General features: G+C 41.0%; 1 protein-coding gene across 2 annotated transcripts in view; it reads left to right on the top strand.

The window, feature by feature from the left end:
• The window catches only part of SGPP2 (sphingosine-1-phosphate phosphatase 2), a 122,879-nt gene that overhangs the window by 80,190 nt on the left and 16,700 nt on the right, over nucleotides 1-25,989 (top strand). For both annotated transcript variants that reach the window (XM_001493041.5, XM_023642421.2), the window contains 2 exons: nucleotides 6,756-6,935; nucleotides 9,383-9,472. In XM_001493041.5, coding sequence (XP_001493091.1) covers nucleotides 6,756-6,935; nucleotides 9,383-9,472 — 270 coding nt within the window. The remainder of the gene's footprint in view (nucleotides 1-6,755; nucleotides 6,936-9,382; nucleotides 9,473-25,989) is intronic.

The following is a 25,989-nucleotide window of genomic DNA, read 5'->3' on the forward strand; positions in this document are numbered from 1 at the left end:
TAAGAAACTGTCCAACTGTCTTCCAAAGTGGCTGTACCATTTTGCATTCCCACCAGCAATGAATGAGAGATCTTGTTGCGCCACATTCTCACCAGCATTTAGTGTTGTCAGTGTTTTGGTTTTTGACCTTTCTAATAGATGTGTAATTATATCTTATTGTTTTAATTTGCAGTTCCCTAACGACATGCGATGTTGAGCATCCATAGTAATGTGTTTAATGTCTTAGACCTGTTGATTCTGCCAGATCCAGCACCTCCTTTTTCTTTTTTTAGCAAGATGATGCTGTTTTATTGGACTGATAAAATGCAAAGAAGGTTTGCATACTTTTTGCTAATTTTTTGATTCATATGCTTCTTGAGAGCAAAGATCTTGTCTGTCTTGTTCTCCATGGTATTCCCCAAACCAGCACAGAGTCTGGTTATTCACTCGCTGTATATTTGCTGAATATAGTGGGTTGAATGGTGGCCTCCAAAAAGGCATGTCTACATCCTAGTCCCTGAGACCTGTGAACACTACCTTTTTTGGAAAAAGGATTCTTGCAGGTGTTATTAAGTTAAGGATCTTGAGATGAGGAAATCATCCTGGATTATCCTAGTGGGCCTTAAACCTAATGACAAGTATCCTCCTAAGAGAAAGGCAGAGAGAGAGTGAAGACAGAACAGGAAGAGACAGAGGAAAGAGGAAGAGGCACTGGGACCACAGAGGTAGAGATTGGAGGGATGTTGACCACATTCAAGGAGAGTCAGAAACCAGAAGAGGCAAAGAAAGTACTCTGCCCCAGAACCTCCAGGAGTGTGGCCCTGCTGACACCTTGATTTCACACTTCTGGCCTCCAAGCCCTAGGCAACCACTAGTCTATTTTCTATCTTCATAGATTTGCCCATTCTGGATATTTCATGTAAATGGAATCATACAATATGTGATCTTTTGTACCTGACTTCCCATAATTAGCATAATAGCACCTTCTTTTGTATTCTAAATATATTGTAATACCCCTTTTATTTTCCTTAAATGAAATTCATAGGTAATATGACCTACTTACACACATAGTTAAAAAAATATATGCCTTGTACACTCTTTGTCATCAGTATCAAAAGGATCTTTTCAGACACCATGACTTCTCAGACAAGGGAAACAATAGAAAGAATAAACAAATGGGACTTCGTCAGACTAAAGAGCTTCTTCAAGGCAAGAGAAAACAGGATTGAAACAAAAGAACAGCCCTCTAATTGGGAAAAAAATATTTACAAGTTATATATCCAACAAAGGGTTAATCTCCATAATACATAAAGAACTCACACAGCTCAACAACAAAAAATCAAACAACCCGATCAAAAAATGGGCAGGGGACGTGAACAGACATTTCTCCAAAGAAGATATACAGATGGCCAATAGACACGTGAAAAGATGCTCATCATCACTAATCATCAGGGAAATGCAAATCAAAACTATACTAAGATATCACCTTACACCCGTTAGAATGGCAAAAATAACCAAAACAAAAAGTAACAAATGTTGGAGAAGTTGTGGAGAAAAAGGAACCCTCATACACTGCTGGTGGGAATGCAATCTGGTGCAGCCACTTTGGAAAACAGTATGGAGATTTCTCAAAAAATTAAAAATAGAAATACCATATGACCCAGCCATCCCACTACTGGGTATCTATCCGAAGAACTTGAAATCAGCAATTCCAAAAGTCCCATGCACCCTTATGTTCATTGCAGCATTATTTACAATAGCTAAGACGTGGAAGCAACCTAAGTGCCCATCAACTGATGATTGGATAAAGAAGAGATGGTATAGATATAGTATATATATACACAATGGAATATTACTCAGCCATAAAAAAGGATAAAATCATCCCATTCACAACAATGTGGATAGACCTTGAGGGTATTGTGTTAAATGAAATAAGCCAAATAGAGAAAGACGAACTCTGTATGACTCCACTCATAGGTGGAAGTTAAACAAGTAGACAAAGAGAACTGATTGGTGGTTACCAGGGAAAGGGGAGGTGGGGGGTGGGCACAAAGGGTGAAGTAGTGACCTGTAATATGACTGACAGTAAGTACAACTGAAATTTGACAAGGTATTAAACTATCATAATCTTAATAAAAAGTAAATATGTATATGTATATATATATATATATATATCTGCCTTATAATAAAAGGTAACTTTTAAAATAAGTAAATGCTGGGGCATGTACACCCTAGAACGTTTCATAGGATAGCAGGATCCTTGAACCTATAAACAACATCACCGTGAGTGTGCCAGCTACAGTGGCTCATACACAGGTGTGCTGTATTGGAGTCTCAGGTACAATAAGTGGCATTTCTATTGGTTACTCAATTTCCCTAAATAGTGAACAATTCTTGGTAATGTTCCAAATAAACCAAAATTCAATCTTCCCTCAGTTTACACAGTAGTTATGTTTTCGGAAACTTCGATGTTTGTTCAAACCTTGCAAGAAAATATGTAGTGTTTGCTTGTAAAAGAGAGTTAGGCTCTCCATTCAGAGGATTACAAATAAGCTTTTCACCTGCATGAATGTCTGGCAGAACACTCAGCAGTCACGTTAGACACAAAGAACAATTTTCATAGAGTGGCACAATCTCATGCATTGAATGGCATATAGCATCCCTGCTCTAAATGGCAGTGGTGCCTGCAGTCATTGAACCAACCAAGAATGTCCCCTAGGAGACCACACATCCCTTTTGAGGATCCATGGTTTAGGTCTTCTCGACTTAAAAAGCACTTCCATGTACAAGATCACCTCTTGGTCCGTAGTCCATCCATTTCTTTTTTCTCTTTTATTTAAGTAATTTCTCACTATTTGCCATCCTCCCTACACTTATAAACCTGTTCAACATTCTTCCATCTTAAAAACAAAAACATTTTTTAAATCTGTCTTCTGCCCTACTTCTGTTGACCTTGATCACACCTTTCTCGCCTGGATTTTGCCATATTCTCTTAGCTGATTTCCTTCCCTCTAGTCTTGAAGTCTTCACCCCCACACCGCCCACAGCATCAGAGGGATTTACCAGACATAGAGATCAGAGCTGGTCATGCCTCTTTCCAGAACCTCCAAGCGGGCTGAAGATTCAGATGCTCTCCAATGTGGTGTCTTGTTGCCAGGCCCACCCCATAGAACTGCTCCTCACTTTTCAGAAAAACTTTTGAAATGTTAAAATGTTGAAACCTAATGCCCAACGTTATGGTATGAGGAGGTGGGGCCTTTGGGAGGTGCTTTGGTCATGAGGGTGGAGCCCTCATGAATGGGATTAGTGCCCTTCTAAAAGATACCCCAGAGAGAGCTCTCTCACTCCTTTTGCAATGTGAGGACACAGCTGAGAAGATGACCATCTGTGAACCAGGAAGCAGGACATCACCAGATGCCAAATCTACTGGTGCCTTGATCTTGGACTTCCCATCCTCCAGAACTGTGAGAAATAAATTTCTGTTGTTCATAAGCCACTCAGTCTGTGGTTGGTTGTTATAAGGGCCCAGGCTGACTAAGACAAGTGCTTTTCAAGGTATGATTGACGTACAATGAATGGCACATATTTAACAGCAAACTGTGCAATTCATCCATTTAAAGCATACAATTCCATAACTTTTAGTGTAGTCCCAAAGTTTGCACATATGTAAAATGTACAATTTGGCACATTTTGACCTATGTACATACCCGTGAAGTCATCACCATAATTAAGATAGGGATCCATTCACCACTGCCCATTAGTAATTTCTTTCCCCACTCCTTGCCAGGCCCTGATCTGATTTCTGTCCTATAAAGACACTTATATTTTCAAGAATTTTATATAGACAAAATCATATGTACTGTTGTTTTGTTTGATTTTGGTCTGGCTTCTTCGTTCAGCATAATTATCTTGAGATTCAGCCGTGTTGTAGCATGTGGCAACAGTTCATTTTTGTTTTTCTTGCTGAGAAGTATCCAGTTGTGTGATTATACCACAATTCTATTCACCTGTTGATGGAAATTGGGTTGTTTCTAGTTTGGAATATTACAAAGAAGTCACCCTAAACATTCATGCACAAATCTTTGTGTGACTTATGCTTTCATTTTTCAGGGCTGAATACCTAGGAGTTGCGTAGCTGGATCCTATGGAAAGTATGTGTTAACTTTTTAAGAGACTGCCAAACTGTTTTCCAAAGTGGTTGTACCATTTCGCTTCTCGTGCAGTGGTGTAGGAAAATTCTAGGTGCTCCCCATCATACTCCTGGTTTGCTCCGTCCTTTCATCTTAGCCATTCTAATAGATGCTTGGCGGTGCACCTCACAGTTTAAACGCTAGTGTTCCTAACCTCCTAGGACATGCCATTACGTACCACCCAGTATGACGTCTCCAAGCCTTTGCTCAGGCTGCCCTCGCAGCTTGAATGCCTCTCTACCCATCCCTCATCCTAGTTAAACCATCTTCCTTTAAGGCTTAGCCCCGGCACTCCTGGCCTTCCATGTTGAAACAAAGTCTCTCTCTCTCTATGTATATTTTTTCTATGATTGTTTTTTCAAAGCATGTTTGCGTTATGATGAGATCCTCTGTCTGTGTGACTTTTCCCCGCTCAAGGACAGGGACCTGATACAGGACTTGGCACATATAGGTTTGCAGTAATGAGTGTAGTGGCAGAGACAGGATTCAGCACCCTATCTGTGACGTGAAAAATAGAGCTCTGTTTTGTCTTGTTTAAAGAGAGGTATCAGTGCGGTAATTGTTATTTGACATTTATTAATCAGAAACGATGTGTAGCTGTGGTAATATTTTTAAATGAAATGAATAGTTGTCCTCATTCTTAAAAACATCCTTCAAACGTGGAAGGGGAAATATAAATGAAGTCAAAGGAACTCAGGAACTTCAAGGAAATTAAATTTTGTCTGGATCAGAGCCTCGCAGTCCATCTTTACTTTATGATTTTAATGTTTCCTGCCTGAGCATTTTGAGTATTTTTGAGCAAACTAGAATTAATCATTATGCCTGTAATATTTTGATTATATTGGTGAGTGGGGCAGGGGCGGGGTTGAGAAAGATAACGCAAGTAGTTTCTGAGAAATTCTTGGTAATCAATAATATCCACTAGTTTTCTGGCTCTCCAAATAGTAGTTGGTCCCATGTGGTTTATCCAGGTTCACAGGAGGGAGGGAGAAACACAAGAGTGAACCAGTTCCCAGGACGGTAGTTCCTGGTTAGAAGAGGATGCTCAAAAGGGTGACTCTCCAGGTCAGGTTAGGAATCGCAGCTATGGAGTGTGCCGTGGTTGTCCCTGAGCCTTAAAGCCTAGGGATTTGGCCTGCTGTGCTCAGGCTTTGGCTGAGTTTTTAACCCAGAGCAAAGTGGTAGCGACGCACAAAAACATACGCAGCGCCTTCTAGGGCTACTAAGTATGCAGGAATAATGCTCAGAATTAACCAGCAACTAAATGAGTTAAGGGAAAGCACCAGAGTGTGGGAAACCCTAAAGCAATCTGTCTGACTCATCAAAATTATTTGGAAATAGCCCTTCATAGTGGGTTTTGTTCCAAAGCAAGGTAACTCCATCCATCACAAGCTAAATAAAGCCCTAGAAAGATCGATATGATCATGTAAGACGAGAAGGTTTATGATTACAGCTCGTGACAAAGTGACCTGTGCAAGAGTACAATGTACCGCAGAGCTTCTCAAATTCTCTTGTGCACACAAGCCGCCTGGGGGTCTTGCAAAAATGGGGGTTCTAATTCAGTAGATTCAGGCTGGGGCCTGAGAATGTGCATGTTAAAACAGTGCCCAAGTGGTGCCGATGCTGCCTGTCCTCACACCACACTTTGAATTGCCAATGCAGAGGCTTATGTAAACAGGTGGCTCTTCCTTCTTTTATAACAGATCGTGAAATTGTCCTGTAAAGGTCTCTGCCGAAATAAACAGGTCTATTACTCAGTCTTATTCCTCTCCGGAGGGTGTGAAAATCGAATTCTGATTTCTGTCTTCTGCTTTAAGAAAAAATGAACGGGGAGGGATTTCTTCATGAATGGCATCAGGAAAAAAGTCATTTGAAAAAACTCCAGATTGAATCGTCTTTATTTTAGGGTTGAAAATACCATACCATTTATTTTACTGATGCTCCTGATTATTGAATGAAGTTAAATGAAATCCAGTATGTTGCCTATGTACATCAGGAGGAACAGTAGCACTCAAAATTTCTTTAACCAGAAGTTCCATAAGAACAGCCATTGTTCTGGTTAAAACTTGAAAACAAGGGCAGTCTGATTTGAATATTCGATCACCTTTAGCCCAGGACCATCCTGTTTATGGAGGCACTGTCCTGTGGTAGTTTAAGGCACAGCTTTTGAGGCTAAACTCCCTGGATTCAAATGCAGTGCGTCTGGCCACTTACTGACTGTGTACAATGGTTTACTCATCTGTAAAATGGGTCTAAACTCTACAGGTGTTACTGGATTAAGTGAGTTAAAATTGTAAAGCTCTTAGAACGTACTTGGCACACATACGAGATATATATAAATGTTTGCTAAATATATGAATAAAATATGCATTAATCTCATGTCTTAGTTGCTCTGTGGAATCCAGAAGGCCTGTTTCTGTCTTAGCAATTAAATATCATCCTACAAGTCTTTCCCCCTAGGGAGCTGAGTCAGAGAGAAAGGTGGTGTCAGCCAAAGAACAGGGAAACCCAAAATAAATTCATGAAATCTAGAAATTCGTTCATTTTACATATTGGTTAGACTCACCCCATCCTTTGGTTTTGCAGTTGGTGATGTATGTTGGCCAGGTGGCCAAGGACATCTTGAAGTGGCCGCGGCCCTTCTCCCCTCCTGTTGTAAGACTCGAGAAGAGACTGATTGCTGAGTATGGAATGCCATCTACCCACGCCATGGCGGCCACCGCCATCCCCTTCACCATCCTCATCTCCACTGTGGACAGATACCAGGTGAGTGGCTTAATTCCGCTTCCTCGCGTGTAAGGCTCTCCATACAACCAGACAACAAAGAGAGGTTTTGCTTCAGAATTTTCTTTTTTAAGGGACTTTGAGGTTTATGAAATAAAGACTAGGGGGAACTAAAACCTATTGTGCTGTCGGTGACCATTTCTTCACAAATAAAGTGACCATATAATTGAGCATCCAAATCAGGTTTGGCCTGAGAAAGGAGATGCCATTAATGACACCAGCACAACAAGCATAACATGGACTGTCCTGGGAACCAGGCTGTGTCATCTCCTGGCTCAGAAAGCATTTTCACCCTGAACTGCCTGACTAGACGGCACTTGAATTGGTGTTCTCACCCTGTGTCTGCAACAGACTCAAGGAGTTTATGATCCTAGTAAATGATCCCCCAGGGCTGAGATGATTCCAGCAAATCCTTCTGCTAGACTCCATAGCACCCAGAGCAGAAAAGAGTCTGGGCACTAAAGTAGCCCCTATGGATGCCCCTGGTTGGAACCATTAGAAATAAGGGCTCCATGTTTTCTAGAAAACTGTCTAAATGACAGGAGATTAATAAATATTGAAAATAGAAAACCTTCACTTAATGAATATCAGCTTAGATGCCAATTATAGTCAGACCTTTTAAAAGTTATATTGTTACTACAATGAAGTTTTGTTTCTCCTATCTGAGAAGTCCTGTTCTAATTTTGTGTTTAATTTCACAAATTTTACCTTGTACCCATTGGAAAATTTAGGTTTCCTTAAATGTAGCAGTTTGGTATGTAAATGACAGTGTTGTTTCGCCCTGCTCTTTTTCCCCAGAAGCTCAGGGACCTTCTGTACCCAGATGGTACAGAAATAGAGGAGTCAGGCTGAGACAGTTGGAAGGAGACAAGAGGAGTGTTGGGTCCTGGCTTTACCTCTGCTGTCCTCTACCAGGTCACCTGGGGTCAGACATTCCTAGGTGGGCAAGGGACAGGTATAAGGAATAAATCCAGCTAGGCATAATCTTTTGTCAGAACTTATTTAAATGTCCTGCCAGGATCAAAAAGTCCTGTGCTCCCCAGTACTGTCTGAGTGACTTTAATGCAGACTTCTGAGCTTTGTCATACCCAGTGTCATCTGCCTCAGAAGGATGTATGGGCCCAGCATCATAAGGCCTGAGTCGTTATGGATTTCTTTCCTATTTAATTTTTAATGATAAATATACTTAGCTATTTAGATTATTGCTCATAAATAGCTCTAACTATGGGTTTATTTATATTCATCTGTGTTCAGGCTAATGCCCAAACTCTTTAACTTCTGAATGTATTGACTCATTAATTGTTCAATTAAACACTTTTTTCAATTAAAATTGAGACCCCCCTCCCCCCCATTAATGATAAACTTCAAGGAAAGATGCACAACCATGTGTTTTTGTACTCACATGTTACATGAACACACTGGACCGGGACTCGGAAGGTGTGGCTTCTGGTTCTGACTCTGTCACTTGCTGGCTGTGTGACCTTGGGCAAGTCCTTCCACGTCTCTGAGCCCCAGCTCCTATTGTGAGGATCAATTGGGATGATTGACAGGAAAGCATCTCTGTGCCGAGTTCAATACTAATGTAACTTATTACTGAGGTTGAGTGTTTCCTCATTTGCAGAATGGAGCTCATAATAGAACCTCCTTCATAGGGTTGTGTGAAGATTAAATGAGAGAGTGACTGTAAAGTACTTTGAATGATATAGACAGTTCTCCGTCATCTTTAGTCTTATCACCATGGAAGACCACAGACATTAGTCCTTGAAGCACGTGGGTTGCATCTCTACATCTAGTTCATAAGCAGAATATTTGTGTGTTCCTTATATGACTCGATTAGCCAGAGTTCTCCAGTTGCTTTTATTACCCACCAGCAAATGTTGAGGTTTAGTGAAATCTGGACTTTTACCCTGATATCCGTACATAAAGATGCCCAGTCTTAGCTTGGGCCCATCATCCCTGGGCTTCCTCAGGTAGGCAGTTGTTGCTAAGCTGTGTCACTGTGGCACGTGAGGAGAAATAGCTGGGTGCACTTCCAGATTATAGCACTGTCCGTCCACCTCGCCGCTCGCTCAATATTGTATCCTTCGTAAGTTTCAATCTAAGACTAGGTAGAAATAAAAAATTATTTACTCCAGTAAAACTATCAGAACAATGGTTGCGGTCACAGTCTTAAAGTCAAGCTCTCGCTTGTCTTATTTGCATGTCAAGGTGCTGTGAAACTTCCTCCCAGAACTGTATTCCTATCTTCCCCTTCTCTTTCCTCAGTTTCCCATTTTTCAAATGGTTTTAGGTCATCAGATGCTGGTCTAGGGAATCCGAGATTGAGACTAGCAGTTATGGGATCAGTACTCCTATTCCCTCCTACGGCATCAAATTGCATACGTCTGAGCATGGTCTAATTTCCTTGTGTTCTTTTCTCCCCCCCGCAGTATCCCTTTGTTTGGGGACTAATCGTGGCTGTGGTGTTTTCCACCTTGGTGTGTCTCAGCAGACTCTACACCGGGATGCACACGGTCCTGGTAAGCCTTCCTGGGCAGGTCTTGGGGTGATTGCCTGAATAGTGTTATAGCCAGTGTGTCAGTGTGTTCTTCACGCTATATTTTTTATAAAGCTTCTTGCATATGTAATTATATTTCCCATCAGGCCAATGAGTTAAGTAATTATTATTTTATGGCACATGCATAATGATAGTAATGAATCATTAAGATAATATCAAGGAGTCTGAGCTGGGCTAGACGCATGTGACTTTGAAGATGGGCAAGGATGGTGACGGTCATTTATTTTCATGTTGGTTTACTGAGGATGCAGCAAGCAGTGGAGGAAAACACCTAGGGTCAAGGATGTGAGTGCGTGCACTCACTTGCCCACTTAGGCCCTCACAGAGATGGGCCTGAAATTCAGGGGTCTCAGCTGCCCTTGCAGGGTAAGGGTCCCGTCATGTCAGAAGAGTCCGGAATCATGGGCTCTCTTCCGTCCATACTGTTCTAGGCTGGGGGGCATGATGAGCGCAGAGACACACCTGCATTTAAAGGTCCGTCTACCCTTTCACCATATTAGGTATTTTTTCCAGGGCTGCCATGGTTAGCACAGAATTAAATTATCTCAGAATTCTGTGTCCTTGAAGTTTCAGAGCACAAGGCTGGCCATGGTATACCATAGGACACTATTTATTGTCATAATTGGTGCAAGAAAGATTTCTCTAAAAAGGAATAGGCCCTTGCCAATTGTGTTCCTCTCCAGATGAAGCTCAAAAGTGGCATTAGCAGAGGGTCCCTGGGGGAAAGGCCACCCTTCACTGGCCCTCTTGTTTCTCTTCCTACTGCCTGGTGTTGGATATTGTGGGAAAGGTGGCAGGAAGCGGGTGGCAGGGCAGACGCAGTGGAGGTGAACAGATTGAGGGGGAGAGTTTGTCAAAATGGTCAGAGGCACAGGAGTGGGAGGAAGTAAACCCCAAAAAAGGGGGCTTGTGTCTGCACAAGACTCAGAGGGCAGCATCATGCTTTCCTCTTAAAAAGGCAAACCGTAACTCAAAGGAGAGCAGAGAGGCACTGAGGGCAACCTGCTGGAGTCAGGGCCAGGCCTAGGGTGAGGCAAGTGAGGCATGAAATTGAAGGGGCACCCAACAACTCAGGAATCAAGATAAAGGATTTTGATGCCAGAGTTCAAAGAGGCAAAGTTAATGCAGAAATTTTCCGTGATGAACGAAATATCTGAATTTTAAATGAAGGCCAGCTGTGCCTCTGCATTTGCATGACCTGCCTCTGCCCCACCCTCCTCCTGGCCCTGACTCCTAGATCTTGAAAATGCTACAGGAGCAATTAGGAGCCAGGCTTATCGTCCTACCTACCAAGGTCCCTGCTGTCCCTGTCCCATCATACAGTGTGTCTGGTGGCTTCTAAGAGAAAAGAGGAAAAGGAGAGGTGGACATTCTCAATTTTCTGTGCCATTCCTTGGCATTATAAAGAGCTTCTCTCTGAATACGTCCACAGACTTAAATAAGGAATCAAGCAGATCTTTCTCGGGTGTTTTGGTCTTTCTTGTATCTGGGGCTGCTTTTTAATTTCCATTGGTTTTGATAAAAGTGATCTTGGGAACTCAGATTGAACTTAAAACCAAAGTAAACACGAGAATGTGGAGCTGCAGACAGGAAGAGAGGGCACAGAAAACCCACCTCAGGAAAAAGACAGCTACTTTTCTTTCTTTTCTCTTTAAAGTGGGTGATGGAGACGGGGAAGTGGGTAGTTGTGGGGAAGATCCTTCAGGCCTGTCATTCAGAGGCAAGGAGTGGGCATAGCCACTCTTCTTGGAGCATCTGTCCAAGAAGAAACTGGAACAGGGGCCGTGGCAGCTATTCCTCCCACCCCCATCCTGTCCCACCATCACTGCCCAGGGCTGCTTCTACACGTGTAATTTCATTTCGTAAAGCTCTTAGACCCTGACTCAGGACCAGGTCCAAGTCAGGCTCCAGGGCCGGAGTTACAGCCCAGGTACGATGGTACATAATTTCTAGTAGCAAAAGGGAACAGTTGGTTTTAATAGTAGGATAGAGTTAAGTTATGGATTGGCAGTCTCCTTTGTTCAGCAGCAACTTAATAAGCTCCTGCAGGGTGCTAGGCTTGGAGCTGGATCCAAGCCTGAGATACTGAGATAAACAAAACCTACCTCACCCTCCTGGGTCTCTGAGTTTATCGATGGATATGGATGTGTAGGCTGCTGATTGCTGGATATGATGAGGACTATACTTAGCCTGGAATAGCTGGGTTGGGCCAACTAAGGTGACGTGCCTCTCCCCTGGGCCCCTCCCAACCCGGGGACTTCCCTAATGTACTAACCTTGTCAACCTTGGCTGCTTATGCAAATCCCATGGAAAGCTTTTAAAAAAGATCTCTGGGGATATTGCAACACCCATATTCATAGCAGCAGCATTATTCACAATAGCCAAAAAGTGGAAGCAATCGAGTATCCATCAGTGGATGAAGGGGTAAACCACATGTGATACATACATTGGGTGGAATATTATTCAGCCTTAAAAAAGGAAAGAAATTCTGACACATGCCACAACATGGATGAACCTTGAAGACATCAAGCTGAGTGAAATAAACTCATCACAAAAGGACAAATATTGTATGATTCCACTTATATGAAGTCCTTAGAGTGGTCGAATTCATAGAGGCAGAAAGTAGAATGGTGGTCGCCGGGGGCTAAGGGGAGGTGGAATGGGAAGTGATTGTTTAATGGGTACAGAGTTTTAGTTTGGGATGGTTAAAAAGTCCTGGAGATGGATGGTGGTGATGGTTGCACGACATTGTGAATATACTTAATACCACTGAACTGTCCAGTTTAAAATAGTTATGATGGTAAATTTTATGTTATGTGTTTTTTACCACAATAATATATATATATATAAACACCAATGTGTGAGACCCATATATATATATATATATATATGTATATATGTATGTATAAATATTGGTGTTTTTTTTAGAGCTCCTCAGTTGATTTTAATGTACAGTCAGGGTTGAGAGCCATTAATTAGACTAATTATCCCTTAGAGCTGGGCATTGGCATGGGCCTGAACAAAACTAAAGTTGGAAGGTGGAAGGAAGGTGGAGACAGATGCTGTGCAGGCACCCACTGTGTCTACATCATGAGCTGCACAAATTGCACGCAGCTGGTATGCTCATAACATGTGAGTCATCCTGGTGGCTGTCTGCTTTCTGTAAATGGTTCTCTGTGCATGAAGAGGAAGAGCAATTCATGAGAGCAGTAATTTGCTTATCTTGCCCATTAAGAAATCACTCCTTGTCAGCGGTGAATGGTTTGCTGTGACGTCAAGGCTTCCGGGACAGGCTCCAGCTGACTCCTGGGCAGGCCCAAGTGAAGCAAGGGGAGGCACTGAACCTCATGTGGTGTCACTGTCCTGCCAAACCAGCTCTGGTCCCACCTCAGAGAAGGGCGTCTCTATCAACCACGATGCCCTAACTCCTCCCTTCCCACACCCCGTCAGCTAGGTAGTCACCAAGCTGAATTAAGTCTGACTCGTAAAGATGTCTCAGAGCTGTTCTCACACCACTGCCGGGATACTATTTCCAAATCTGAGTATGCTGTTTCATGCTCGGAGGAGAAGTTTCTGCATCTCCTGGTGGATGTGAATGACGACACAGCCACACAGCGAGCGGCAGCCACCTGGGGACCCTGGGGGAACCGACCTTTGAGAGAAGTCAGCACTCTTTATGGGAAAACACGAAAATAAAACACAGGGGCCCTGATAACATTCTTGAGCTGCTGATTGTACCACAGCTGGGGCCACCATACGTCTAGGCTCAGTGTTCAAGCTGAGTTTTACTGAAGTCTTACACTTCCTGTAACAAAAAGCATCCTAACTGATGATTTACAGGAACAATTTTTTGGTGTATGATTTCATGTTCTCTTGAAGAGTAAATCAGTTGCAGCCAGCCGAAGGAGGGGAAAAAAGAAGAAAAGATCAAATGTCTTGGAAAGACTGGGACAGCTCATGTAATCCAACATGGATGAGGTCAAGCAACTAAGCGTTAGGAAGGGCCAGAGTGAGGGTGGCACTGAGAGTGTCTTCCTCTCCCCTTAGAGTGCCACTGTTCACAGAATCCAGCTCCAGACGACTCCTCTCTCAGATCAAAACTTGAACTTCCAGAGATGAAACTTTGGTTGGACTAGGTGCTGCCATTGGACCAGTGAGCCTTGGCAGGGGGACAGGGTCACAGAAAAGAAACAGGATCCCTGAAGCCACCCTGTGGGCTGCAAATGCAATGCCCAGGAACAAGGACTAGGAAGATGACCCAATAAGTTCACCACCATTGAGAATGACCAAACTGAAGCACTTACCATCTGTGTGTGTCAGGACTCCTTGAATGCAAATAACAGACACCAACTCAAACTCACTTGAGCTTAAGGGGAAATTTATTGGTTTTTATAACCACAGGGTGGAAAGGACAGAGGTGCAGGTGGTCATTGGGAGAGTGGGACCCCAGGTGTATACCTTCATTGGAAGTCTCCCCATCTTTCCCAAGCTTGTCTCTGTATGGTGGATCCATGGCCTTAGGCTGCCTTCTCTCTGAGACTGGACTCAGGGAGCTCTGGGCTTAATTTCTTTCTGTGTCTCTCCTGAAAGGATTCCAGTGGGGAGAATTTCAAGAAAGGTCTCTAATGGGCCTGTGCTGGATCATGAGCCCATTGCTGCGCCAAATACTGTCCAAGGGGTGCTGAGGACTGTGTTTGGAGCAGCTGGGTCAGGAGCCAGCCTGTGTGAGGAGGGGCTGTGATTGGCAGCAAGGGTTAGTGTGAGGATTAGGATTAGGATTGGCATATGAGAGGGGCAATGCCCGAAAATAAAATGGGTCAGTTACCAGAAGAGGAGAGCAGACCAAACCCCGGTGATATCCTTTCTACACTGACATCATTGCATTTTTCCCGCTCTTTCAAAGACACAACACCTGGACATTATATTTGTGTTTGTGGGGAAAGAAAGATGAGAGCAAGTCTAAGAAGGCTGATCATACTGTGTGATACAAGAAATTAATCAACTTATACAGAGTTGATTTTTAAGTCTTTTGACTAATAAAGCAATCATCCTTAATTTTACTATTAATAGTAAATTTGTAGCAATAAACAGTAAAAGTAACGGTAAAATTTTACTATTGATAGTAAAATTAGCCAGAATTTTTGTTGTTGTTAGATTAGTAAATGGTTGACCCATTATTTTGAACTTGAATTAAGCGAAATGCTGCTCTATTTTATTGTCCCTAAATTGTTTGGCCTGTAGATAATTAGATAGATATTAGATTTTATTTGTTTATTTATTTATTTATTTTTATACCTTTTTTTGGTGAGAAAGATTGGCCCTGAGCTAACATCTGTTGCCAATCTTCCTCTTTTTGCTTGAGGAAGATTGTCGCTGTGCTAACATCGATGTCTATCTTCCATCATTTTGTATGTGGGATCCCATCTCAGCGTGGCTTAATGAGTGATCCATAGATCCATGTGCAGGATCTGAACCCATGAACCCGTGAACCCCGGACTGCTGAAGCAGAACACACAAAGTTAACTGCGATGTCACGATGCTGGCCTCACTCATTTATTTTTTTTCCTAAGTATTGCTTTAGTTTTGGTTGGAGTTGGAGAATGTTGAAAAGGCTTCTCAAATATTAAATTGTCTGTGGACCATACAAAACTGTATTCTGGCTTTGGACTAGAGCATTTGTGGTATGTTTTCTCAAGTTCTTTGAAACCACTTAAAAAAAAAACTTGCTTCCAACTGCCTGATTTAATATGGAGAAGACAGCTAATTGTGATATAAACTGCACCCTTCCAAGCCTTGCTTTCTGTGTACCCCGTGGGATGGTTAGCTGCTGAGATAAAAAGGGGATTTGATTGTGTTTCTGAGCATCAGTCACCATCTTAATGTGCTCACTGTTTTCTCTTTACCTTGGAGAGAAGTATTTTTACCCCTTTTATAAAAATTGAGAATTGTTTCTGGTTTTAAAAGTAGTAAGTACTCATAGTAAAATGTTCATCCTCTCTTGCTTTTAAAGTTGTGTTTCTTTTTTAAGCAAAATACATCGTTATTAGTTAACCACCATAGGCGTGCAGACAGCCATTTGTTAGGGTTCCGTGAAGGGAAACTGAAGGCATTTTGTGCTCCTGTTTTAGTTGAATCAAAATTAGGGCTTAACACAATTTCCAGCAAGAACTGCTTGTGGTATGTATTCCTAACAACAAACACAGGCAAATTAATTTTTTATCTCCTATCTCAACACTGTCCAAAAAGCCACAATTGGGGCGTAATAGGGCAGTTGTAGTCATAATGTTGACAGTGCATCTTACCGGATTGTGTCTTGATCTGATTGTTTTTCTTAAACACTATCAGAATAATTCTCAAGAAATAAGTAAGCCTTATACTTATTAAATTCAGTTTTTTAAAAATGAAACTTACCTCTAATTTCAATCTCATTAATGTACACTATTGGGGCTTAAGTGTATGATTCAATCCTTAACTGTGTGATGTATACAGGAAATAACTCATGAGAGCTGCTGGAAGATTAAGTCTTATTACCAAAAAGATAAAAAACAAAAACCAGATGGGGCACATCTTTTCCGAAAGTGTCGGATGAATAGGCTACTGGAAATGTCCTAAATCTAGGAGGGGAGCTAGAGTGAGCCTTGCCTGCAACCACAGAAGATGCACAAAGTTGGTCAAAGCATCAGAATTATGCAGAGGTCAGAGGTTCCTCCAAAACAATGAGCCACAATCTAAAGGGCTGAAGTAACCACAGCCCGGCACTGGGCCAGTTTGCCTCAGACGGGAAGCCACTTATATTCTCCCCACTGCAATAGAAACTGGTTGGCCTCTAACATTCTGTGACCTGGGGCCTCAGAAGATGCTCCATTGTAGCGTTTTGTCAGACCTGAGGGAGCGTGATAATTAACTGGCAATCAGCCTCACTGAGCAGGGAAGACCAAAACTCTCTGAGGCTCTTCGCTAGGCAGCCAAGCCAAATGGGCTAGGCCTGCAGTTGCAGAGATGGTCCATTGGGTCTGAGTTGGACAGGCAAGGTGGCTGTGGAGAAGCAGGTAGTTTACCTTAGTGAGAAAGACACAAAAATGCCACTTGTATCCCAGATCGCCGTAGAGAGAGCTCGGGTAAATGCTTAGAGTCTAGATTGTATTGAGAATGCATCCACCTTGCCCAAATAAATACAAAACAACCACATTCAAGGAAAGGTACAAATTTGAGCTCTAGCACAACTGGGTGTTGTATTTGTGTTCTAGGCGAGTCCCAGTTACTGGTAAAATAAGAATAAGGGATTGAGTAAACCTTCCATAGAAGCCAGTCTCCATATGGTTCTTTTTTTTATTAGATACGTGCTTTTTTTTTTTTTTTTTTTAAGATTTTATTTTTGCTTTTTCTCCCAAAGCCCCCCTGGTACATAGTTGTGTATTTTTTCAGTTGTGGGTCCTCCTAGTTGTGGCATGTGGGATGCCGCCTCAGCATGGCTGGATGAGGGGTGTCATGTCCACGCCCAGGATTCAAACTGGTGAAACCCTGGGCCTCGGGAGCAGAGCGCGCAAACTTAAACACTCGGCCACGGGGCCGGCCCCAGATACATGCTTTTTGGATTATATAGTGTGTTATAGTTTCCTGGAAGGGTAAAGTTTTTCTATAAGCTTATAATCACACGCCTCTCTTAATGGAAAAAGCACTATCTTCAAAATTTGTCGTGAAATCAACTTTTGTAAAATGAATCAGACTTTCCATTTATTTCCATGATTTTTTAACATGATTCTTTGGCTCCTTAGGAAAATACATACAGAAATTTCTGCCATAAGCCTCACCATTGCTATGCCATTCTGAGAATTATTGGCATGCATTTGTGCTTTATTTTCATTGCAACTCTCTAAGTTATTAGCAGCTTGTCCTACTAATAGATGAAATGATTGGCTGTGATTCCCCAGCAACTACTGAAACCTGCGAATAAAGCCTTATTTCTAAATCAAATCCAATCATCAGAAAAAAATTCAATCTAGTTCAATAAAAGACTCACCTTCTTCAGAAGGCAGATGTGCCCCTTAGAAAAGAAGAGTCCTACATATTTAATACCAGTAGTTCAATGCCATGAAGGCAGAAGCAAATCCAATGTGCCAGGGGCCAGGCGGCTTTGTCTGCCTTGGCCAGGAAGCCCCCTATATTCTTCATGGTGTCTGCAAAACCATTTGGAAAAATTAGAAAGAAAATATAGGTGAATATTTACGTAAGCTTAAAATAGAAAAAGACCTTTCTAGGCATAGTGTTAAATGTATAATCTACAAAAGATTAAAAGAGTTGACTACATATATATTTTTTAAAAACTTCTATATATAAAAGGAATTGAAAGTCACTGTTAAAAACATAAATTTAATATGTGATAGACAAAGGATTAATATAACATAATGAGTCAAATACCCAACATACCCATAGGCAAGAACAGGCAATTCCCAAAAGAAGAAATAAAAATGTCTAGCAAATATAAGGAAACAATTCCACAGGTATTTACAGAGATGTAATAAAAGAAGTATGAATAAAAGTGAGATGTGGGGGCCAGCCCAGAGCCATAGTGGTTAAGTTTGAGCGCTCCTCTTCAGGGCTTCAGGGTTCACGGGATTGGATCCTGGGCACAGACCTACACACCTCTCATCAAGCCATGCTGAGACAGGTCCCACATACAAAATAGAGGAAAATTGGCATAGATGTTAGCTCAGTGACAGTCTTCCTCAAGCAAAAAGAGGAAGATTGGCAACAGATTTTAGCCCAGAGCCAATCTTCCTCACCAAAAGAAAAAAAAGTGAGATGTCATTTTAAAACTTTTCCCTGTAAAGTTGGTAAAAAAATAAAATAAAAAGATACCAATCAATGTTGATAAAGGGTTGAGTAATGGGATATTCTTATAAGGGGAAGTTTTGATGTAATATGTATCAAAAGGAGTAAAATACGTGATGCATACTTTTTCACCTAGGAATTCTTTCTAGGAACTTATCTTAAAGAATACTTGAACAAATCCATACAGGCATTTAAATAAGGTTGTAGTGTTATTTAAAATAGTGCAACACGGAAAACAATTTAACATGCAACAATAAGGAATTGCCCCACTAAATTAGTTGTTTATCAAGATATGGATCAGTAGTTAGCTACTTAACGTTATACAATTAAATATTTATTGATATAGCATTTTTATTCATAATTTGTAAAAACTGGAAATAACCCCGATGCCCTTCAATCAGTGAATGGATAAACAAACCTTGGAACGTCTATACAACGGACTATACTCAGCAATAATGGGAGCAAACTGTTGTCACATGCAACATCTTGGATGCTTCTCATATGTGTTATGCTAAGTGAAAGAAGCCAGCCTTAAAGGCAAATATTGTAGGATCAATTTATAAGACACCTGGGAAAGGCAAAACCATAATGATGGAGAGAAGATGAGTGGTTCCAGAGTTGGGGGTGACTTGTCTGTGAAGGAGCAGCAGGAGAGAGATTTTGTGATGATGCCATCATTCTGTATCCTCATGATTGTGGTTGTTACTCGAGTCTATGCATTTGTCAAAACTCGTAGAACTGTAAACCAAAACAGTGAACTTTAGTGTATGTAAATTTAAAATTAAATTATATTCCTAAATATGAGAGAAAGGCAGAGAGAGGGAGGGAGGGAGGGGGAGGAATAAAGGCTAAAGAGACTCCAATTAAAATTTTCGTGACACAGAAATCTGTTACGATATATCCTTGAGTGAAAAAAAGCAGGGTACTCCTCTCTCTTGCATTTTGCAGAATGTTCCATGAAAGAGCCATCCCGTGAGATTCTTAGGTGAGAATGAAAGGATTCCTTAAGCACTTTGTCACAAATCTGCTGCCCCTCCTCAACCCAATATGCAGTGGTATATCAAGATTCTTAAACATTTGGAATCAAAGAAACCGGTTAACTTTGCTCACCAAGGCTCTATCCCATTTAAAACAGGCAAGGGAATTCTGTTTTTTTAAATTCAATTTATTTAAACTGAAAAAAACAATTCACCTATTTCTCCCATACCTCACCTCCTGCCTCTGGCAACCACCAGTCTGTTCTCTGTATCTATGAGCTTAGTTTTATATATATATAAATTTTTTAGATTCCACATATAAGAGATCTCATACAGTATTTGTCTTTCTCTTCCTGGCTTATTTCACTTAGCGTAATGCCCCTGAGGTCCATCCACGTTGTCTTAAATGACAAGATTTCATTTTTTTTTTTTTTGATGAGGAAGATGGGCCCTGAGCTAACATCTGTTGCCAATCTTCCTCTTTCTGCTTGGGCAAGATTGTCGCTGAGCTAACAGCTGTGCCAATCTTCCTCTATTTTGTGTGGGATGCTGCCACAGCGTGGCTTGATAAGTGGTGCTACGTCCATGCCCGGGATCGGGATCGGGATCAGAATCAGAACCTGCAAACCCCGGGCCGAGCATGCAAACTTGACCCCTACAACACCATCCAGCCCCAAGATTTCATTCTTTTTTTTATGGCTGAGAAATATTCGTGTGTGTGTGTACCAGTTTCTCTATTCATTCATCCGTCTGTGGACACAGGTTTTTTCCATATCTTAGGTCATTTCCAAGTCAAGGAAATTCCAAGTACTTACTTCAAAATGCAGTATAAGTATCCCATACCACCTCCTTATTATTCCTATGGAAATTTCTGAATTTCAAATTGATTTCTTTATGCTGCTTTGTGTATTTCTGGCCCGCCTCCTCCCTGACATTTATTGACAGATGCTTGGTAAATGCCAATTCAATAATAGAATTTTATTTTAAAAAACAAGGCTCTATATTGGAGCAGAAAATAGAAACCACTCCAGGTATTTTAAGCAAAAAGTGGAATTTAATACTGAGAATGTGGTGCTTACAAAATGTTAGAAGGGCTTGATGAGCAGAGAGAGACCATTGCTATTGCTGCCACCCAGAGGTCAAAGAGCTGTTGGTGACATTGCCATCACCACCCTCACGATCTCCACCTCTCGGCACTCACCAACTGAACTGGCCTGAGTCTAGCCACTGTGACAGCCTTAGGTGCTTCTAGAAAACTAAGAGCTGGTGCCTAGATACTGGAATCTTGCTATTGATTTTGCTGGATCACAGAAACAGCAGGAGGAAGGTGACTTCCACTTCCTTTCCACCTTCCAAATTCTGCAAGAGTGCATCTAACTGGTGGAGCCTGGTTTCCAAAGGAACCAAGGGAGTGTAGTCTTTATCTTTCCCACATCTCAAGTTCAGCGGGTGGTAGGACTAGACACAGGCTGCCAGATGACCAGCCATCACACTTGCCAAAACACACTTCCATTTCCCGTGCGTCCCTTTTCCCATCATTGGCTAGTTTCTTCTAAGTGTATTATGGGAAACTCTGCTTGGGATAATTTCCAGAGGTGGGCGTCCTAGGGAAAACTGTAAGTACATTTGACCAACAGAAAAGACAAGAATGTGAATTTCCTGACATTTGTTTCTTTTAATGTTAAGTACAAATACTTCTATTTCAGTAGATAAAAGGATGATTAAGAGATTTTCATTCAAAGTCCCTTAGGTCATCTTGCATTTTAAGATCTTGCATCTTGCAGTATCACTTTATTAGCAGCAAGTGTAGGCTGCGATATAGGCATATGGTTGGGTATATTCATGTCTGTTCATTCCATTAGGTGTGAGTCTCTTGAGGCTAAGAATCTTATTTTCTCCACAGTCCCCAGGAAAGTTCCTGACAGTAAGTGCACAGTAAATGTCAGGTGGATTGCTATGGTATCATCTGTTATCTGTTCATAAATCTATTTTTTCTCTTTTATTTCTTCGTACTTTATTGAGTCAGATTTGACAAGATTCATCTATTAGTCTGAATATTGCATTTACCAAAGGAGACCAGGCCAGATCATACATCGAATACTTTTTTTCAACATTATTGGGTTTTGCATGTAAGAATAAACTTTAATGTGTGAAAAATTTTATAGAAGATGTCACGGAACAGCAAATACCATGCAAGTATGGATGCTCCATTTTGAGCTTCTAGAACTCCCGGAGTTGAATGTGACAGGGGTCTTGATGTGGAAGGGACCGTGGAGCAGTGGTCAGCAGCCTGAAGGCTTGGCATTCTTTGAAGGACCAGTTCTTTGGAGAGGAGGAAGGCTCCTGGCAAGAGTATCTGCAGACGTACTGCTTCTTGCTTCACACATTTCATTTAGTAAATGGAGGATGATCTAGCCAGGCATAGAGAAGGAAGTTCCATAGTTCCTAATAGACTTGAGAGTTTCATACACTGAGACCGTGGTACCTGGTTCTTGGATATAGGCGTGTAAGTAGTGCCTAGAGGAGAAGGAGAGATAAGTAAACACACCCAAGTAATCACCACCCAGATTATTGTAAATATAGAGTGACCAGTACCTCTGAAGTCCCCTCATGCTCCCTACTCTGCATCTCCCCCAAGGTACCCACTGCCCAGATCTCTGACACCCTACTATAGTTGAACTTCTCATAAATGGGATTATACAGTATCCATTCTTCTGCAGTGGACTTCTTTTACCTACTATTTTGTTTGTGATATTCACCGATGTTGTTGTAAGTAGCTTTAGTTCATTAATTTTTATTCTTGTGTAGTATTAAATTATGTGACTATATCACATTTTATTTATCCCTTCTATTACTGATGGATGTGGGGTTTTTTCCAGTTTGACACTATTACAAATGGTGCTGCTCTGAACTTTCTTTTACGTGCCTTTTAGAGCACAGAGGTACAATTTACTGTTGCGTATGGAAGCAGAAGTTAAATTCCTGGGTCCTAAGATGTGTACAGCTTTAGGATATACTGTTGTGTTTTCTGAAGAGTTCTACCAATTTGATCTCCCAGCAGTAAAGTGTGAGATTTCCAACTCTTGACATCCTTGTCAGCACTTGCTGAAGTCAGTCATTTTCATTTTAGCTGATGTGTAGCAGTAGCCCACTGTGCTTTGATTTTTTCTCTGATGAGTACCTTCAGCCCCGTTTCATATTCTTTCATTTCACCTATGAGTTGCTTACAAGTGTATTACTTAAATTTCCAAATATTTGGGAACTTTCTAATTATCGTTTTGAAATTTATTTCTAGCCTCATTTCCCTGTAGTCAGAGACGATACTCTCTATGATTTCCTTTTCTTGAAATTTGTTAGGATTTGCTTTCTTTCCCAGCGTATGGTTAATTTTTCTAAATGTTCCATGTATTTTGTGTAATTATTGCCTACACTGTTTTATATGTCAGGTCATTTTTTTAATTGTGCTTTTCAATCTTCTATATCCTTACTGATTTTATTTCTAACTCATTCTCTGAGTTACTGACAGAGGTATGTAAAAGTCTCTTGCTACGATTCTGGTTTTGTCTGTTTCTCCTTTTAGTTCTGTCAGGTTTTTCTTCACATATTTTGACATATTTTGAAGCATGTGTTATTTGGTATATAGAGTTTTAAAATTTGGTACATGCAGTTTTCAAATTGTCATCTCCCTGCCCTTTTATCATTATGAAATGTCCTTCTTCGTCTCTGGTCATGTTTCTAAAGCCCGCTTTGTCTAATATGAATATAGCAACACTAACTTTCTTTTGCTTAGCATTTGCAAAGCATTTTTCTACCCTTTTACTTTCAACTTCTCTGTATCCACAGATCTGCATTGTGTTTCTTGTGAGCAATATATAGTTGGATTTTTGTTTTTTAATTTAGTTTGACAATTTTGCCTTTTAATTGGTATATTTAGTCTACTATGAGATCATGTAATCTGACGTATTTGGGTTTAAATCTATCATATTGCTCTTTATCATTTCCCTACCTGTTCCTCTTCCTCTCTTTTTTGCCTTCTTTTATACTAATCGAGTATTTTAACTCTCCCATTTTCCCCTCTTCTGTTAGCTTGGTATAAAGTCTTTGCTCTTCTTTTGGTGGTTTCCCAAGAGATTGCAACATGTATCCTTTGATTTATGAGAATCATGCCAATTAGTACTTTGACCACTTCCTTGCAAGAGTGAGTTTTTAAGTGAAATTTAATTCTACATATATTTTCAAGGCCACGAGAACTGATTTGTATTGTTTTATAATTAAGGCACGTTTAGGTCTATCCATATGTTTATCCTTTCCATTGCGTCTCATTCCTTCCTGCGGTTCTGTTGTTCTGTCTGGCATCTCATTCCTTCTGCCTAAATCACTGCATTTAGTATTTCTGTTAGCATAGTTCTGCTGGTAATAAACTCCCCATTTTTGTGAGGGGGTTTTTGAAATGTTTTTATTTCACTTTCATTTTTGAAGGATATTTTTGCTGGGTATAGAATTCTTTGTGTCATTTCCTCCCATGGCCCTTAACCAGATGCCCGCCATGTCCACCTGCCCACGGTGTGCACTAAGTCAGTGTAGCCACTGGGGCAGCTTGGCAGTGAGTTTCTAGATCTCACACCTACCAAGCAAGCATGACTATTTTAAAAGTATGGATAATCCATCAGTGTAAGGTTTTTGAAGGGCATTTTGTAGAATGTCTTAAGGTCTACAGTATACATTCCTAGCCTTCTAGGCTCCTAGCCCGTTTCTAGGAGTTCACCCTAAAGCATATGATTGCATTAATGAACATGCTGGAGAGTAGTATAGAAAGGTTACTAAAAGCATGGATTCTGAAGTCAGACTGCTTGGTTTTAAATCTCAGTTTAGTCTCTTACCAACTATATAACCTTGGTCAGGTTAGTTAACCTCTCTATGCTCTTCTGTAAGACTAGGGTAATAATAGTGCATCCTTCACGGAGTTGCTGTTAACTACCGTCTGAGGTCGTTCATACATGTAGAGTATTCATAATGGTGCTTAGCAGGTACAAGTGCTCTATAAATGCCCATCAATCAGATCTAGTTAAGTAAAGCACAATATTCCCATAGTGCGGAATGTCATACAGTCATTAAAATAATGTAGTTCTCTAATCAGGAAAAGATGTGTCTGACATTTTGTCAATGAAAAAAAGCAGATTACAAAACCACTTGTACAGTATGGTGCCATTGGTTGTAAGATTTATGTGTATGTTGAAGGGAGAGGTTATGGGCAAAGGGCCCTGAAATGCCTTTTTTAATGGTGAGCCTGACTTGTTGACAAAAACAATAAAGCTATTTTTGTTTAATAGACAGAGACTGTATCTTATTCTTGCTCCATCCTAGTTTATTTCTTGGTATGTAATGACCAATTGAAAATAAAAGCACATAATAGCTATTGAATGAATGAATAAATAATTACGTGAGCTCTATTGTTATTACATAAGGATTTCCTAGAAGAGAAGGACAATTTTAGACTCCACTGTGATGGAAGATGATTTATTCCACCAGGTACTTGCATTTCTTACGATTTCTTTCCCTGTGCTATCTTTTTCTTAACAACACTTAATGTGGATTTTGGCAATAAAACAAATACACGAGTTTCAAGGAGCTTATGTCTTTTGTCCTTTTATTGCTTGGGAATCCATTTAAAAAATCACAAACCATTGATTTGCAAAATTCCTCTTAGTCATTATAAACCTACATCCCAAACCCAATTGAAAAAGGGAACCAAGCTCTCAACAGAATCAATATCCACCCAGCCCTTCTCTGTCGTGTTGTTTCAGAATGAGAAATTCACCTTAAAGGGTTCAGAGAGTTGAGCAGGGCCAAGTTGCCTGTGGAGAGAAATAGCAGTATCTAGCTAGCCACAAAAGGGCAAATGAGCTATTTATCCATCACAGCCATAAAACTGCCTGAGAATTGGTCTCATTACCCAAGTCTGTCCTGTTGATCATTTGGTGGACACTAGCTGGGGCACAGCAGGCAGGTAGAGAGGAGTGAAGTAGCTGGCTGGGCTCTTATGCTCTGAAAATCAGCTAAAGGTCTAGACCTTAATATTCATCTCAAAACACTACTGAGGGCTGTGTTTGTGTATGTCAGTGGGAACGTTCCTCAAAGCATGCTCACTTGGGAAAGGAAATAAACACTTCATGTATCGTGTTTTTAAATGCATACAGGGCTTCCTGAAAGTGTGGTAATTTATTTGGTTATTTTAAGCCCCTGAAACCTCCATAAAGTTATTTGATGTGCTTAGGTCTATGGCAGTCTTGTTTCCACACCATAGCCCTGAGCTCTCATCGCATTTGTGAAAACAGAAGGTCACCCAGGTGCCACAATCTTGTACCTCATTGTATCTTGGATCTCATTTCTCCATTTTAATTACGTTACATGGCTTGACCTTCTCACTTGACACACACTTAATGACAAAGAAGTGACAATCTCTGTAGTTGAGATTGTCCAGCCTCATCAAAAACATTGCATGGCCACATTTGACATCACTAGAAGAGTCTGCAAAACAAGACGGGTTTTTTAAAATCTCCAGTTCCTAGTGTGATACAAGGGCTGCAAAGTGTCCCCTCGGAGAGTTCTGTTTTTGCACAAGTTGCCCAGGACTCAAGAGTTCAAGCCAACATTCCAGAGGGTCAGTGAC

This window comes from Equus caballus, chromosome 6 (assembly GCF_041296265.1).
Source record: "Equus caballus isolate H_3958 breed thoroughbred chromosome 6, TB-T2T, whole genome shotgun sequence".
NCBI lineage: Eukaryota > Metazoa > Chordata > Mammalia > Perissodactyla > Equidae > Equus > Equus caballus.